At 51.8% G+C, this 14,758-nt stretch overlaps 4 protein-coding genes across 4 annotated transcripts; all 4 read left to right on the forward strand.

The window, feature by feature from the left end:
- Positions 1-3,234: 3,234 nt before the first annotated feature.
- BDZ99DRAFT_513099 (uncharacterized protein) lies at positions 3,235-4,605 on the forward strand (the record flags this gene model as incomplete). The annotated part of the gene is made up of 3 exons (XM_033724677.1): positions 3,235-3,942; positions 4,009-4,501; positions 4,553-4,605. The coding sequence occupies 3 exons, from the start codon at positions 3,235-3,237 to the stop codon at positions 4,603-4,605; spliced, it is 1,254 nt and encodes a 417-aa protein (XP_033583789.1).
- Positions 4,606-5,890: 1,285 nt separating this feature from the next.
- Positions 5,891-10,019, forward strand: BDZ99DRAFT_404006 (tubulin nucleotide-binding domain-like protein). The gene is made up of 12 exons (XM_033716374.1): positions 5,891-6,184; positions 6,236-6,423; positions 6,475-6,654; positions 6,702-7,036; positions 7,902-7,942; positions 8,076-8,188; positions 8,244-8,297; positions 8,367-8,549; positions 8,603-8,815; positions 8,868-8,954; positions 9,005-9,307; positions 9,354-10,019. The coding sequence occupies exons 1-12, from the start codon at positions 6,046-6,048 to the stop codon at positions 9,744-9,746; spliced, it is 2,229 nt and encodes a 742-aa protein (XP_033583790.1). The 5' UTR covers positions 5,891-6,045; the 3' UTR covers positions 9,747-10,019.
- Positions 10,020-10,241: 222 nt separating this feature from the next.
- Positions 10,242-12,225, forward strand: BDZ99DRAFT_404012 (t-SNARE). The gene is made up of 3 exons (XM_033716375.1): positions 10,242-10,736; positions 10,813-11,373; positions 11,433-12,225. The coding sequence occupies exons 1-3, from the start codon at positions 10,605-10,607 to the stop codon at positions 11,772-11,774; spliced, it is 1,035 nt and encodes a 344-aa protein (XP_033583791.1). The 5' UTR covers positions 10,242-10,604; the 3' UTR covers positions 11,775-12,225.
- A 540-nt stretch (positions 12,226-12,765) lies between these two features.
- BDZ99DRAFT_404016 (1,3-beta-glucanosyltransferase Gel1) lies at positions 12,766-14,738 on the forward strand. Its single transcript, XM_033716376.1, has 4 exons — positions 12,766-13,089; positions 13,160-13,213; positions 13,266-13,872; positions 13,923-14,738. Exons 1-4 carry the CDS (start codon positions 12,954-12,956, stop codon positions 14,485-14,487), a joined length of 1,362 nt encoding a protein of 453 aa, XP_033583792.1. The 5' UTR covers positions 12,766-12,953; the 3' UTR covers positions 14,488-14,738.
- Positions 14,739-14,758: the final 20 nt, after the last annotated feature.

Here is a 14,758-nt window from a genome sequence, read left to right on the forward strand (position 1 = left end):
TCTCTTGTGTCCGCTGGTTGTTCTAATTTCAAAGTCTTATATGCCAGCCTAGAAGTACCTGACGTCGGGTTCTTTGTGAACCTTTTCGTGAAGATCGACTCAGTTCTAGCTTTACAATACTCCGTCTCCGATTGCAACGGACAGACTTTGCTTTGTGTTCAAGTTATCTGCATCCCGATCTCTTCTCAAGCAACGGAAGACCCTTGCTGCTTATGTCATCTTTTGCTCCACACAGGACTCCAGAAGTGCAGCTACCTAAATCTAATGAACTATAGACTTCAACCCCACTCCCTAACTAGCTTGATCCATCTGCTACTGGGACTACAATCAGCATGACGATACACCTAGATCAGTTCAGCCTCCATTAGAGCTGCTCGGAAAAGCATCTCAATGTCTCACAAAATCAGAAAACGAATCGTTCCGACTGTGTTGCAGAAAATTCTCTTATGCTTCAACAAGGAACACCTTTTCTTCGTTACGCCTGGCCATAGATAATGGCATTGAAGATGCTTCGTCGACGGCTCTAGAATGCCTGAAAGCTTTTGGGTTACTAAAGCACGTACATCGCGTCTGTCTGAATACCGCGAAGACATGCAACGGGTTGTCGGTCAGTCGCGATATCAAGAACTTACGTGATAGAAATCCGACTGACACAATTTCTCTGAAGTGCCGTCCCTGTCTTCTGTTTACTAAAGCTATCGACATGATATCGATGCTTGAGACGTTCCCTAACGCCAAAAATGTTGAACTTGTTTTCAGCAGCCCGGACTACGCGAACAGGCTGACTCCGCAGAGTAGCGAGAACCGATCTCGGCTTCTCGGGCACTTGTTCAGGCAACTCGCGATGAAAGGTCACCAGGACTGGGGCCAGATAGTACGCGAACTCGAGCTTACGAACTTGTTGAGCAAGTCCCGATTCGACGGCAGGCACTCAAGTACGATCTCGAATGACATCAAAAGAGCTCTAAAGCGCCTTACATCTTTATGCCTTCTATCATTAACGAAGTCTTTGAGAGTCCCTCGAGAGACAAAGTTTGGCTACCCTAGTATGATATTTTCGTAGCTCTGTTAGCATCTCAACTAATGAAGACAGTGTCTTTTACTTCATGAGAAGACTGCCAGAGGTTTTGCTAAAGCCTACGGCATCAAGCCTTCGTCGTCTTGTATTATATTCAGGTACTCTTTCGGGTTCTGCCCGAAGCTTGACTTGCAAGGTGTTCACTTCCCGCACCTTCAAACCGTAGCTTTCGGCCGTTACACTTTGTCCCATCAATGGCAATCGACTGGATCCTATCACACCATCAAACTCTATGTGCTCTCTATCTAGACAACTTTTGCATTCTTTACGGTATAATGTTGTACGGCGACCAGGACCCGGAAGGTTACTTCCTCGGTCCAGAACTTTCCCAATCCTAACTGTTTCGCGTCTTCCAACAGAAGCTCCCGAAACTTACACAATTCCGATTCGGGTACAGCGATGTCTAGGAGAATTGGGACGACAACGCTCCACCGCCAGAAATGGAAACGATGAAGATATGCATTCACGAGGAATGATATATGCTGTTCGATCAAAGGATGGGGATGTATCAGCACACTTCATCGATCGTGCACGAAGCGGACGATTGCCCATTTAGAAACCCTTTGGAAGATGGCGATTCCGAGGACTTGGAAGCACTTATCACAGTTCTCGAGGCGATCGGATAGCTTGTAATGAAACGATTGCTGGAAGAATCGTAGGAGTTACAGCGGTGTGGCGCGGCACCGCATGGTTCAATCGAGCCGGAAGTCCCAATCTCTGACCTGCACTGCTTGAGATTGTCGGGTGACGAAATAGTTGGGCCGATGTGGAGAGCTTGACATGGGATAGTGGAGGGGAAGCGAATAATACTATTGGGCTTGAAGAATTTTGCAAATACAGGCATGTGATTTATGCTGAAGTAAGTATTTGAGTGAATCTCCCGTGTGAAATTTGAAGAAATTGAATTATGTAGGGCGTTGCCTGTTCTGGGAGGCTGCACTACCCTCGGTACTTTTGACACCAAGACTGAATTGGCTCCAGCATGCTAGTCATGTCATTCGTGCTGTCAAATCGTCTAGTCTGCAATTAGATGACATATCTGACTACTCTAACGCAAGTGCTGTGGAAGTCTCCTCGGATTGGTTGGATCTTGAAGCCACCGTCAAGTTTCTACGAGATCATCCAGAAACCGCAAAAGGTATCGCACGAAGGCAGAGAGCGGTAATGACGGAGCAAGACATTTGTCGCTGGTTGTGGAAACGTGCTATTAGCGGGCTTTGATACGAGGATGGAGCAAAGTTGCTGTGGCCAGTGAGAGCGATGATGGAAGGGGGTGGGGGACCGTGGAGGAGTTAAATGGACGACATTTAGCGCGCTACTTGGAGTACTTTTTGAAGGAACAGTGAACAGTGCTACCTTAACCGTCTTGTCAACAGAGTGTTTGCTCGTTTGAGAATACCTCCAAGGCCCTTAATGTTTGAACTAAGAATATGAGCAGATTCATGATGTAGTACATGTAGGTATCATGCACGGATGCTTGCAAATCTGGAGAACCCCGGTACCCCTGTATCGGGCCCTCGCGGATGGTCTTCCCCACACATGTTAACTACCCCAGTCAGCTCTGCCACTCGGAATCTCCATGATGAGATCCCGAGCCGGGCTGGCAACCTCACCACACCTCATCTTTCCTCCTGAACACCTACTACCTCTAGCACCACCTCTTCATAAGTGTTTAACCCCACAAGTATGGGACGCGGACAGCGAGAAGTAAATCTTGATGATCAAGACGGCAGGGCGGACTCGGAAAAGCAACGGCGGGAGAGGAAACGGGCGCAGAACCGGCGCTCCCAGCAATGCTTTAGAGAACGACAGGGTATAGCGCTATACCTTCTTCGACGCTAAATAGCGCTATTCTAACCTGTTGTTCTATCTAGCTGCTCGAATCCAAGAGTTGACGGACATGGTAGAAGAGCTGAAGAAACAGTCCAACACTTCGTCCAATAATGACGGACAAAATCGCGTTGATTTACTTAAGGTCAATAGATCCCGCCTAAAACGACGACCTACGCTAAATGAGAGGCTTTACATAGGAGAATCAAGAACTAAGACAAGCGCTGCTGAGCATGCGAAAGAGTTTACTTAGTTTGTCGTCGGCTGCCGCTTTTAGTGCTGGTACGCCCCGCCGTCTTCCAAGTCATATTCAACATTGAATGCTAATGGTTGTTCTCCGGAAAGACTCGGACGTACTCAAGCGCATATTAAACAAGCCAGGAGTACAAAAAGCCGAAAGCCACGACGCCGAGTCGCCACAAACCGAGGGCACCGAAGACATACTTTTTGCGCCATTGGAACCCTTAGCTTCGAAAAACCAGATTCCCGCCAACGTCTTTCCAGATGCGCCACCCCCAGGAAGCTTTGAAATAACAGGAGATACTGCACAAGCGTTCGATGCTTTCCTCAACAACGACAGGTTCTTCGAAGAGATGAATCTAGTCGCATCGAACAAGCTCATGGGAAATGTCGGCGCATATAAGCAAAATGATCCACCCAACGTGAGCAATCTGTCTTCTGGGTTCTCAGCAAACAGCCTCTACAACCTCATATCCAACCATCCAGGCCCCATCATTGAATCTGGCTACCTCCACAACGTGCCAACACAACCGGGAATGGCAAATTCCGGAACACAAACCAAGGGACGCACATCTGGAGGCTCACTTACTACCCTTGAGTCGGTCATAGAGGAGGTTCTCTCTACGATGAAGTTTCATGCGATAAGAGACCGACTTGAGATTCCACGGTCAACGCTATCTCTTTCCCCAGAGGAGATTGAGATCTTTGATAGCTACACGCGCACTGGCGTTACTTCTCTTGCAGTACGGGCTTTCTTGAAAAGCACTCATCTTGGCGGATATACTCGTGTGATGGTAAGTTTCTATTGCTAGCTTTGATTGATATGTGCGTCAAGTGTAGCTAATGCTTGGCCTCCTTAGGGTTTCGCGGGGCTTGTAGAAAGCATCATGCAATGGCGAATGGCACCAACTAGCGAGAACCGGGCCAAAATACCTCATCCATTCACGCCTACCGTCCTTCAGCAACGATTCACCGATCACCATCCGGCCATCGATTTCATGACATGGGGAGACCTTCGAGATCAGCTACTCCTTTACGTCAACCTGGATAGCGTCGACCTCAACAAACTCCTTTACGACTCTGTCCGATGTGTCGTTCGGGAGTTTCAGCAGCTTCAACTTGCAGTTCCGGTGTTAGATACAGTTGCCTACATAGCGATTACACATGGTGCTGTGTCAACTAAGGCGACGACAGCGACGAATGAAACCTATGGCCCCAACTATGAACTCAAGGATGAAAGTCATATGCAGGCGGTGGTCGACCGAATTCATAAGTATGGATTTGACAAGCTCGAAGAACGCAAGATTTCTCCCACCTTTGGGGTGGCCTATCCATTCTTGGACATCTCGAACAGTAAGGTCTCCCGCACGCTTCCTACTGGCACTTGCTAACAATAGCGTCTAGCTGTCACCAAGATGCCCGTGGTGGACTACAGGTCTATCCAAAGCTGCTTTTGAGGCGCTAAAGATCTCTACTTCGGATCCCCAAGGTTGGCATCGCTGCGTCGAAGGGCAATTGTCCGAGAAAGAGCCGGCAGGGCCTTGACCTAGGCGTATGCACGAACTACGAGGTCGATACCGCAAACCTTGTCCCGTTTGGGTATACCTCAATGGGCATTGCGAACTAACTAGCTGATCTCAATATCGGACTACGGCGTCGGTCCGTGCGCACGGAGCCAAATTTAGGTAACGTTGAGGTGGTTGGGGCGCTACGATCCGGGAGATCTTCGCCCGTGGTTACCGATCCCGAGATGTGCTCCGACCCGGTCGTCGACGTCTGGAAGCAGTGCACGTTCTGGAGGTGCAGTACATTGCCGCAGAAGACGAGCACGAGCCGTGGCGTGCTTGGTGCGCTGCGACTGCTGACGAGAGTGGGAAGGAACGGCAGATAAGAGTGCAGCATTTTGAGCAAGCCACGAAGCTTGGAGAGACTGCAGACACGCGCTGACAGAATCGGTGCCATCACGGTCAGTTTCGCCACGCGGGAACATGGAGGAGTATTGAGGACTCGAGGGAGCACAGTTCAGTAACAGATCAAGCATTCAAGAGTGCTTAGAGTTATGTCCCGCAGCGAAGTTTTCGAAGTGTTGTGCACGGTCTAGTTCTGAGGCGTGCCACGCCCTCGTCTTTGGGACTGCAGAACAACTCACGCCAGTGGCTGTTACATCGCTGCTGGGCGCAGAAAGGCTCTTGACATGGAGCGGGAGTGCAGTGATGCTTCTCGCTAAGCAAAACAAGGGCTTGATAAGCCTCCTGGCTCTCACCGTCCTGGGACTGATCGGCAAGCCAAGCTCGTCATCACCCGCTCGCTGGTGCCAGCGGCCAGAGAATCTGCTCCTTCGTGCTCACAGCCGGCCGCGGGTCCTGCTCCCTCATAGTCTGATGTGGGCATGCTACCGCCGGTCGGACTCCACGGGTGCAAGCACATGCTCTGCGCCGCTGCCGGGTCAACGGGCGTGAAGCGCATGGGGTCCCTGTGCGTGTCAGCCCGAGCATGCCAAGTGCAGCGCAGTGCGTCTCGGATGGTTGCAAATCCGGCGCCACACAACAAGCTTAACTTAGGCGCTCGAATGGTGGTCCGACAGGTGCAGTTCCAGGTGCATCCCACGCCTCGTTCGGGCCACCGAGTCTACGTTAGCGGGGCCCTCCCAGCGCGCCTTAGACCTCCGACGTCTCTCTGCTGCCGCTTCTAGAAAGGCCCTCCTCGTGTCCTTGCGCGTCTTCGTCGTTTGCTCCTCTGCCAAGAGCAAGGCTTGCGTTTGACCTGGACCCCGGAAATGGCGCTATGATGTGAGCCCGAGTCCATAAGTCCGAGAGCTTCCCGTCGTACAGCCTGTGCATTGGCCCCGTCTCTTCCGCCCTCTCCTCTGCTCCCCCCACTCCCTCGCTCTGCCCGCCATGGACCGCGAAGACATTACAGCAGAGACTCCGCTTATGGAGCACATGGTCATCCCGCCAGTCTTCAAGTCAATTTCCCGCAACGCTGACAAGTTGGTGGAATCGCAATCGCGGCCTCCACTTGTAGACTTTCCAACTCGTGCGGACTGCCTACTGGCCGTGTAATTTCTGCTTGCTAATATCTGGAAAGCTTCATTTACATTTGCAAAGAAGGATGTCAGTGGGCGGCGGCTCCCACAAGCTATCGCCCACCGTGGGTACAAGGCCAAATTCCCTGAGAACACCATGGGCGCCTTCAAGGGAGCTGTCGAAGTTGGAGCACATGCCATAGAGACTGACATCCACCTGACCAAGGACGGAGTGGTTGTGCTATCGCATGTGAGCTTCCATTTGGAGACGTGATAGAATGGCTGTACTGATCTCGTCCAGGACGCCGACCTCAAGAGGTGTTTTGGGAGACCAGAGAAGATAATAGACTGCGACTGGAAACTTTTGAGCGATTTGCAGACGCTCAAGGAACCTCACCAACACATGCCGCGGCTTTCCGATCTTTTGGAATATCTCGCGCAGCCTGGTTTGGAAGACATTTGGGTGCTCCTGGACATCAAGGTGCGTGACATTATTATTTTTCAAATCTTATATACTAATGCGAACAGATGGATAATGACGCCGACGACGTAATGCGTTTGATTGGCCAGACTATTCGAAGTGTCACTCCTTCCGACAAACGTCCATGGAGCTCCCGCATCATGCTTGGCTGCTGGGCTGCGAAGTACATACCATTATGCAGCGACTACATCCCAGGCTTTCCCATCACTCACATTGGATTCTCTATTCTTTACGCACGCCATTTCTGGAACGTCCCGAATGCGGGTTTCAATATGCTCCAACAGATTCTAATGACCCCATGGGGAAGCGCATTCATCAAGAAGGCCAAATCCCACGAACGACCAATCTTCGCCTGGACTGTCAATGATGAGAAGAGAATGAGGTGGGGAATTAGGAAAGAGCTAGACGGCATAATAACGGATGATCCAAAGCTCTTCTTGGAAGTTCGCAAAGGGTGGCATGAGGGAATGAAGGACGGCTTCGGATTCATGCTTTGGTACGATATCTTGAAGATCAACATTTTAGCACTGGTATTCGGCTTCTTGTTCTGGAGGAAAATGAAGGGTTCAGAAGACAAGAAGCCTCTTAAAAGACGAGTCACAGAGGAACAGTGATGAGCATTTAAGGGATACTGGTGTTGTGAGAGGGCGTCTTGAGCATCTGTAAACAGGCGCATCAGCATAGAAGAAGGAACGTATATCACAGTGCCTTACCATAGAAACCCGTACACTTTCCTGCCGCTGCTTGGGGAGTTCCAACGCGCTAATAGAAACCGGGGATAGCGGATAGACTTCCAATCTGTGTACACCCTGCTGACACTGCACGGCAGCGCATGGCGAATATTGGTAGCCTCGCGAGGTTACTATTTGTCCAAAATACTAAGTTTCTCTCTTCGGAATGCTGCAAACACTATGAAGCTCCTCACGCAGCGGTAAACGAGTGGACGGATTTCTATGACGAGACATTACAGGTTTCATAGCAACGCAGAGAATACTAAGAAGGAATTACACTTTGCTTTTTTTAATCCAGCTGGTGAATTTTAAGGTGGAACTAACAACGTGCTAATTGGAAGTGTTCGACGTCTTCGCTGCCTAAGGCATCAACGTTCTGAGCGCGACACGAAATTCAATTCCCCGCAACGCGTCCGCCGGCGACCCACCAAACCAAAACAAGCACAACTCTCAAGATGCCCAGGTACGGCCTCTCGCCTGCGATTACAGTGTCCAATATACTGACACCTCGCCTAGAGAAATCATTACTCTGCAAGCCGGCCAATGCGGTAATAGCGGTGCGTTACTCCCGCCTTCGACTCCCTCCTAACGGACCTCTTCCCGCCTTTGCAACGCGAACCCTCTTGACTACATAAACCAACATAAACTCCTCGACGATGTGGACATGATGTACTGATTCTGCTGTTCTAGTGGGTTCCCAGTTCTGGCAACAACTCTGTCAAGAGCACGGCATCAATCAAGACGGCAATCTCGAGGATTTTGCGACAGAGGGTGGTGACAGGAAAGACGTCTTCTTCTACCAAGTGAGAGAGGACCATGTTTCTGCTGGCGATATCCTACACTAACAATAAATCATAGTCGGACGACACGAGATACATACCGCGGGCAATATTGTTGGACCTAGAACCCCGAGTGCGTGAGAGTCTTTGAGCTTGGACTTGCGCCCTCGGTCTGGAGACATGGTGGTTAACAAAATACTAGGTACTCAATGCGATCCAAAATGGCTCCTACAAGAACATATACAACCCCGAGAATTTCTATATTCATAAAGATGGGACCGGCGCGGGGAACAATTGGGGCGCAGGATACTCGATGGGTGAACAAGTGCATGAGGAGGTAATGGATATGATAGACCGAGAGGCGGACGGGAGTGACTCCCTTGAGGTAGGCACAATACTGCGTAAGCTGGGATAAGGACTTTGCTAAAGATTTCGTAGGGCTTCATGCTGCTACACTCGATCGCTGGTGGAACCGGCTCCGGTCTTGGAAGTTTCCTTCTGGAGAGGTTGAATGATCGTTTTCCGAAGAAGCTCATACAAACATACTCCGTCTTTCCGGACACGCATGACCCTGCTGGGGGGGATATTGTAGTACAGCCCTACAACTCTTTATTGTCGATGCGGAGGTTGACGCAAAACGCCGATTCAGTGGTAAGCACTCTAGCGTGCGATCTATAAGTCAGCAGCTAATTTGGATTTCCAGGTTGTCCTCGACAATGGAGCACTATCGAGAATTGCGGCGGACCGGCTTCACGTTCAAGAACCTTCGTTTCAGCAAACCAATCAACTAGTCAGTCATTCAAGATTCATACATATACTCCGTCGGCTAACAATATATAGGTCTCAACGGTTATGTCTGCCAGCACAACCACTCTTCGATACCCAGGCTACATGCACAACGACCTCGTTGGGATTGTAGCTTCCCTCATCCCGACTCCACGTTGCCACTTCTTGATGACCGCGTACACACCCTTTACAGGCGAAAATGTTGAACAGGCAAAGACTGTCCGAAAGACGACTGTTCTCGATGTCATGAGGCGATTGCTACAACCGAAGAATCGCATGGTCTCGACCAATCCTAGCAAAAAGAGCTGTTACATTTCCATCCTCAACATCATACAAGGCGAGGCGGATCCGACTGATGTAAGTATCACGAAGATACAAATACACCAAAGCTAATCCCCACCAGGTCCACAAATCCCTCCTCCGCATCCGTGAGCGCCGTCTCGCAACCTTCATCCCTTGGGGCCCCGCTTCCATTCAAGTCGCCCTCACCCGAAAATCACCCTACGTCACCTCTTCACACCGCGTTTCTGGCCTCATGCTGGCCAACCATACCGGCATTGCCACGCTGTTTAAGCGCACCGTCTTCCAGTACGACCGGCTACGAAAGCGAAACGCATTCCTAGAGCAATACAAGCGCGAGGCGCCATTTGCGGATGGGTTGGGCGAGTTTGACGAGGCAAGGGAGGTTGTGACCGATCTGATTAGGGAGTATGAGGAGGCGGAGGAGCCGGACTATCTGAGTAAAGAGGCGGACGGGGCTCCGGAGAAGAAGGATAGTGATAATCCGCATGCGTAGGGATGGTGCGGTGCATCCCCGGGCCGGGTTGGGCGTCTTCTTGGGATTGCAATGGCGTTGGTGGCCGGGTTTCTGTTTGGTGATGTCTCTATGAACCTCTCTAGCGTTGACTCATAAGTGTTGCAAAATTGTGCAAACAATCACAGCTCTGCGTGATAGTTATAAGGTTCGAAGATACCTGGGGGCCTGAGAGAAAGGTCGCATTCGGTATTGAATCAAGTGATTTTGACTGTGGGTTGCTAAAACCTTAACCCTAGCACTGAACTTTTGAACACGGAGAAGAATAAACTCCTTTTCATTAACATTTTATGTTCTACTTGCTCAATGATGGTACGTCTAGATAGAGCTCGGGACGGCAGTCTCAAATACGCTAATCGGGGGTCTCTCCAAGGACCTCTTCAAGGGTCTGTTTGCGGCCAAGAAGCTGGCCAGGGTAAGCTCTAAAGCTCTAACAGATTAGAGACGGGTTTTTATGACATCGCACCACAAGCTCAATGTGAACTCATACAAGAAGACGACCAAACCGTACGACGGTTGCCGTTGAGCTGCGCGCTCGCTTGCCAGTCAGCCTTCTGGAGCGTCGTCAGCCCTCCGACCCGCCGGCCTTCCACTTGGGGACGCCAATCTCCTCAACTCCACTTCTCTCCACTCGAGCTCCATTGATCACTGCTCGCCACCGTCACACGCTCTTCGAACACCCATCGCTGTCGTGCGCATCGCTGGTGCGCCTCTACACCATTGTTGCAGCCTACGTCCAGCCTGTCGCAATAAATCGTTGCCTGCACGCCACATCCGTTGAACTCCGGCTCACCATCAAAGCACGTCTCACCGTCGCAAACCATCCACAGCTTGCGCAACATGTCTTCTGGTGGATACGGCGGATACCAGCAATATGGGGGTAACCCATATGGCGGCAATGAGGCGTCCAACCCGTACGGACAGAACACCGAAGCTGCTGGTTATGGAGCTTCAAATCCTTACGGCGCACCGGTAAGCTCATACGCATCTTGAGAGCCGCACAAGGTTCTACTTTGACGCAATGCGCAGTGGCTAATTGTCTACATAGCAAGGACAGACTCAAAACGCACCGCCGCTGAGCCACGAGGTGTCCAACTACTCCCAGGCCTCTCAGTACTCCAACGCCCCAACACCCGCCGCGGCGCCGTTTCCTACGCAGGCAAGCGCTCCATTGAGCCAGCACGACTTCCTGGAGCGCGTCAAGGGCGCGAAGACCCGCATCAACCAGCTTTCGACGAACGTCTCTTCTATCGCTAGCATCCACCAGCGCATGCTGTCGTCCCCAGACAACGCGTCGTCGGCACAATTGGAGAACCTCGTGTCGCAGACGCAGCTCCAGAACACCGGAATCAAGGACGAGATCAAGTACCTCGAAAGAGACGCCGCGAAGTCGCCGGACAGCAACCTCAAAACTTCCCAAGTCCAGAACTTGAAGACGTCTTTCCAGGCCCAGCTGAAGAGCTACCAGGATGAAGAGAGGGAATACAGCAGCCGATATCGCGATGCGATTGCCCGGCAATACCGCATTGTGAACCCGGAGGCGACTGATGCTGAAGTAACCGAGGCGGCGAACGCGGATTGGGGCAACGAGGGTGTTTTCCAGACTGCTGTAAGCCCCCTGCGATGCCATTGTTCTACAGACCAGACACTAATCCTATTTCTTTGCAGCTCAAGAGCAATCGGACCGGCCAGGCATCCAGCGTGCTGGGTGCGGTTAGGGCACGACACAACGATATCCAGAAAATCGAGCAGACGTTGGGCGATTTGGCGTTACTTTTCCAGCAATTGAACGAGGCAGTCGTCTACCAGGAGCCTGCCGTGGTCGCCGTCGAACAGCAGACAGAGCGTGTCAAAGAAGACACCGAGGGAGCCAACGTGCATCTCGATAAGGGCATTGCTAGCGCTAGGAGGGCCAGGAAGCTCAAATGGTGGACGCTGCTCACTGTTGTCCTCATCATCGCCATTATTGCTCTCGTCCTTGGTCTGTACTTTGGGCTGAAGAAGAACTGAGGAGGAAGGCGATGTACGTGGGTGGGTGATGGTGCTCTCAAAATCAATTTGCGGGCGTTCTGTAGTAATATGAGGTGATAATGGCAGCAGTCGAGGCGGTTCGTCGTTTGTGTATACCAGTCACTCGCTCCAACCGAGCTCAGTAGCATTATGAGTATAATTTCACGGCTAGGACGGGGAAGCGGGTGGCGGAAGTGCGTACATAGGAACGAGTATTGGCTATTGCCGTGTCCCAGGACTTCCATACGTGAGCAGCAATCTCGTCTACGATCCAAGGAGTGCCCAGGTGTTTGCTAGATGAGTGCCAAGTCGTCTGTAGGCGCGGCGGTCTTGATAGCAGATACTAGCTTCATTCGTGCCTAAGGCTCTCTTCAGTCTTCGTCCTTTCGGCACCTCGCAGCCCGCCGTAGATAGGGCTCGATCCTTCTGATCTGATCCATCAACCTCTACCAAAGCTGCTATATCATGCTCTCGCGTCCTCCATCGAGCACACACTTATGAGTGGGATAAGGTAACGCAGCAGATGCTCATGCTTCGAACGCCAGCGTCTTGCTCCACCACGATGATGCTCAATACGAGCCGTTATGGATAGCTGACGGCCGAACCCCAAGGACGAGGTCACGGCATTGCGCGTCTCTCGGCCCATGGCTCGTCCTCATGAAGCCGTGCCAGCAACAATGACGTCGCGGCAATACAACAGCGGAATGTGAAACAGCACTCGCATGCCGGGAGCAGCAAGACGAATGAATATCGGCGGGCGCTGTTGATCACCAGCGGAAATAGATGGGGCAAATTGGAGCAGGTTGCCATCCTGGCGCGGCGGCCGCAGGGGCGCCCAGGGGACGGGCGGCTGGTGGGCGTGAATGGCTCGGCCTGACCCTCTTTTCGCCATCTTGGTCTGGGCAACGTCCCGTGCGCCTGTGCGCCCTGGCTCTCCCCTGAGTAGATATGGGGGCGCCTCCACCACGTTCCTGCTCTTTCACTCTCGCAACAACCGCTCTGTCCTGTTTTTCGTGCTCTTTCCCTCGCTTTTAGCTAATTCACCCCTTCTCTGGAAGTTCCTCACTCGTTTCGGAACTTTCAACCTCTGTTTTTTCCACGCCTCTCGCTCCCAGCATTTAGCTGTTACACCACTAGCTTCTACCCACAGGCACTTTTTCTAATACCCATTTCGCCATCATGAAGACCTTCGCTGCCTCCCTCGCCCTTGTTGCCGCTCTTTCTTCCTCAGTGCTCGCCTCTCCAGCCAACCTGGAGGCTCGCGCAACTGCTACCAGTACTGGCAAGCTTCCGGCCGTCAGCGTCAAGGGCAATGGTCAGTCTTAACGCGATCCAAGATCTTAGCTCGATTTCAAGTGCCTTGGCTATGTACTGACATTTACTAGCCTTCTTCGCTGGTAATGACCGATTCTACATCCGTGGAGTTGACTACCAACCAGGTATGTTGGACCGCCTCGCCATTGTCGTCTCACTAGCTGACCAAGGATACAGGTGGTGCTTCCGATGCTAAGGATCCTATTGCCGATGTCGCGGGCTGCAAGCGTGACGTTGCATACTTCCAGAAGCTAGGCGTAAACACGATCCGAGTGTACACCGTCGACAACACTGCCAACCACGACGAGTGTATGAGCATGCTGGCCGATGCGGGCATCTACCTAGCATTGGACGTCAACACCCCGAAATACTCCATCAATCGCGCCGCGCCTGCTCTCTCCTACAACGATGTGTACCTGCAAAGCGTCTTTGCTACGATTGATGCCTTTTCCAGTTACAGCAACACCCTTCTCTTCTTCTCGGGCAACGAAGTCATCAACGACGACTCTACCACCGCATGTGCTCCTTATGTCAAGGCCGTCACCCGTGACATGAGGCAATACATTGGCTCCCGGGGCTATCGCGCCATTCCTGTTGGATACTCAGCTGCCGATGTCGACTCTAACCGTCTCGAAATGGCCGAATACATGAACTGCGGAACCGACGCTGAGCGAAGCGATTTCTTTGCATTCAACGATTACTCCTGGTGCGACCCGTCTAGCTTCCAGAAGTCCGGCTGGGACAAGAAGGTCCAGACATACAGCAACTACAGCATCCCTCTCTTGTAAGTGTTTTACCGACGCAACGGAGATGTTAGTACTAACTGTGGTATAGCCTATCTGAGTTCGGTTGCAACACAAACACTCGTCAATTCAACGAAATTGCTTCCCTCTATAGTGACGAAATGACTGCTGTCTACTCCGGAGGCCTCGTCTACGAATACTCTGAGGAAGGCTCCAAATACGGACTAGTCAAGATCTCGGGCGACACCGTCGACCCATTGACTGACTTTAACACCCTCAAGACTAAGCTGGCTGCGACCAAGGCTCCCACCGGCGACGGTGGCTATTTGAAGTCTGGAGTCGCCACCAAGTGCCCAGCTGAGTCCAGCACCTGGAACGTCACCTGGGGCAACGATCTCCCATCCATTCCGGCCCCAGCGAAGAAGTACCTGACCAGCGGTGCCGGAAAGGGCCCTGGTCTCCAGGGCGCTGGCTCGCAGAACGCTGGCACCCAGAGCACTGGCACGGCCCCTGCCAACGCTGGCCAGGTCTCATCCACCGCCAGCGCTTCCACCGGTGCGGCTGCGTCTCTCCGCGTCCCCGAGTTCTCAGCGGCACCATACTTCTGCGGGCTCGTCGTTCTCGCATCTACGCTGCTTGGCGCTACCCTATTGTAAATACGACACTTTGGAGGCGCACTCGGGTTGGTTGGCTTTAGCAAATTACAGATGGTATCACTGCATTGTCTTAATCGGACTGGCGGTTTGGATCTGTTGATTGGATCCTTGGCTGGGGATTCTTAACACGGATGGTTTTCCTAGACGGACTTTTCCCTTGGGTGTTGTCTTTTTCTTTGCGTACTACATATTATGTTCTGCAAAATTACCCCAACCTTACCGGTGGTATGGTAACTCATGAGGCTGCGAGTCTGTTTTAGAAATGAAAATA

The sequence above is a fragment of the Mytilinidion resinicola genome (assembly GCF_010093595.1).
Source record: "Mytilinidion resinicola strain CBS 304.34 unplaced genomic scaffold BDZ99scaffold_1, whole genome shotgun sequence".
NCBI lineage: Eukaryota > Fungi > Ascomycota > Dothideomycetes > Mytilinidiales > Mytilinidiaceae > Mytilinidion > Mytilinidion resinicola.

What these genes read in the sequence shown, in the direction of transcription:
- BDZ99DRAFT_404006 (XM_033716374.1), top strand. Translation starts at nt 6,046, where the DNA reads ATGGACCGCGAAGACATTACAGCAGAGACTCCGCTTATGGAGCACATG. An exon ending in TGTTGGACCTAGAACCCCGA is followed by an intron (nt 8,298 to 8,366) that starts GTGCGTGAGAGT and finishes ACAAAATACTAG; the next exon opens with GTACTCAATGCGATCCAAAA. An exon ending in ACGGGAGTGACTCCCTTGAG is followed by an intron (nt 8,550 to 8,602) that starts GTAGGCACAATA and finishes AAGATTTCGTAG; the next exon opens with GGCTTCATGCTGCTACACTC.
- BDZ99DRAFT_404012 (XM_033716375.1), top strand. Translation starts at nt 10,605, where the DNA reads ATGTCTTCTGGTGGATACGGCGGATACCAGCAATATGGGGGTAACCCA. An exon ending in CAAATCCTTACGGCGCACCG is followed by an intron (nt 10,737 to 10,812) that starts GTAAGCTCATAC and finishes TTGTCTACATAG; the next exon opens with CAAGGACAGACTCAAAACGC. An exon ending in AGGGTGTTTTCCAGACTGCT is followed by an intron (nt 11,374 to 11,432) that starts GTAAGCCCCCTG and finishes ATTTCTTTGCAG; the next exon opens with CTCAAGAGCAATCGGACCGG.
- BDZ99DRAFT_404016 (XM_033716376.1), top strand. Translation starts at nt 12,954, where the DNA reads ATGAAGACCTTCGCTGCCTCCCTCGCCCTTGTTGCCGCTCTTTCTTCC. An exon ending in CGTCAGCGTCAAGGGCAATG is followed by an intron (nt 13,090 to 13,159) that starts GTCAGTCTTAAC and finishes GACATTTACTAG; the next exon opens with CCTTCTTCGCTGGTAATGAC. An exon ending in AACTACAGCATCCCTCTCTT is followed by an intron (nt 13,873 to 13,922) that starts GTAAGTGTTTTA and finishes ACTGTGGTATAG; the next exon opens with CCTATCTGAGTTCGGTTGCA.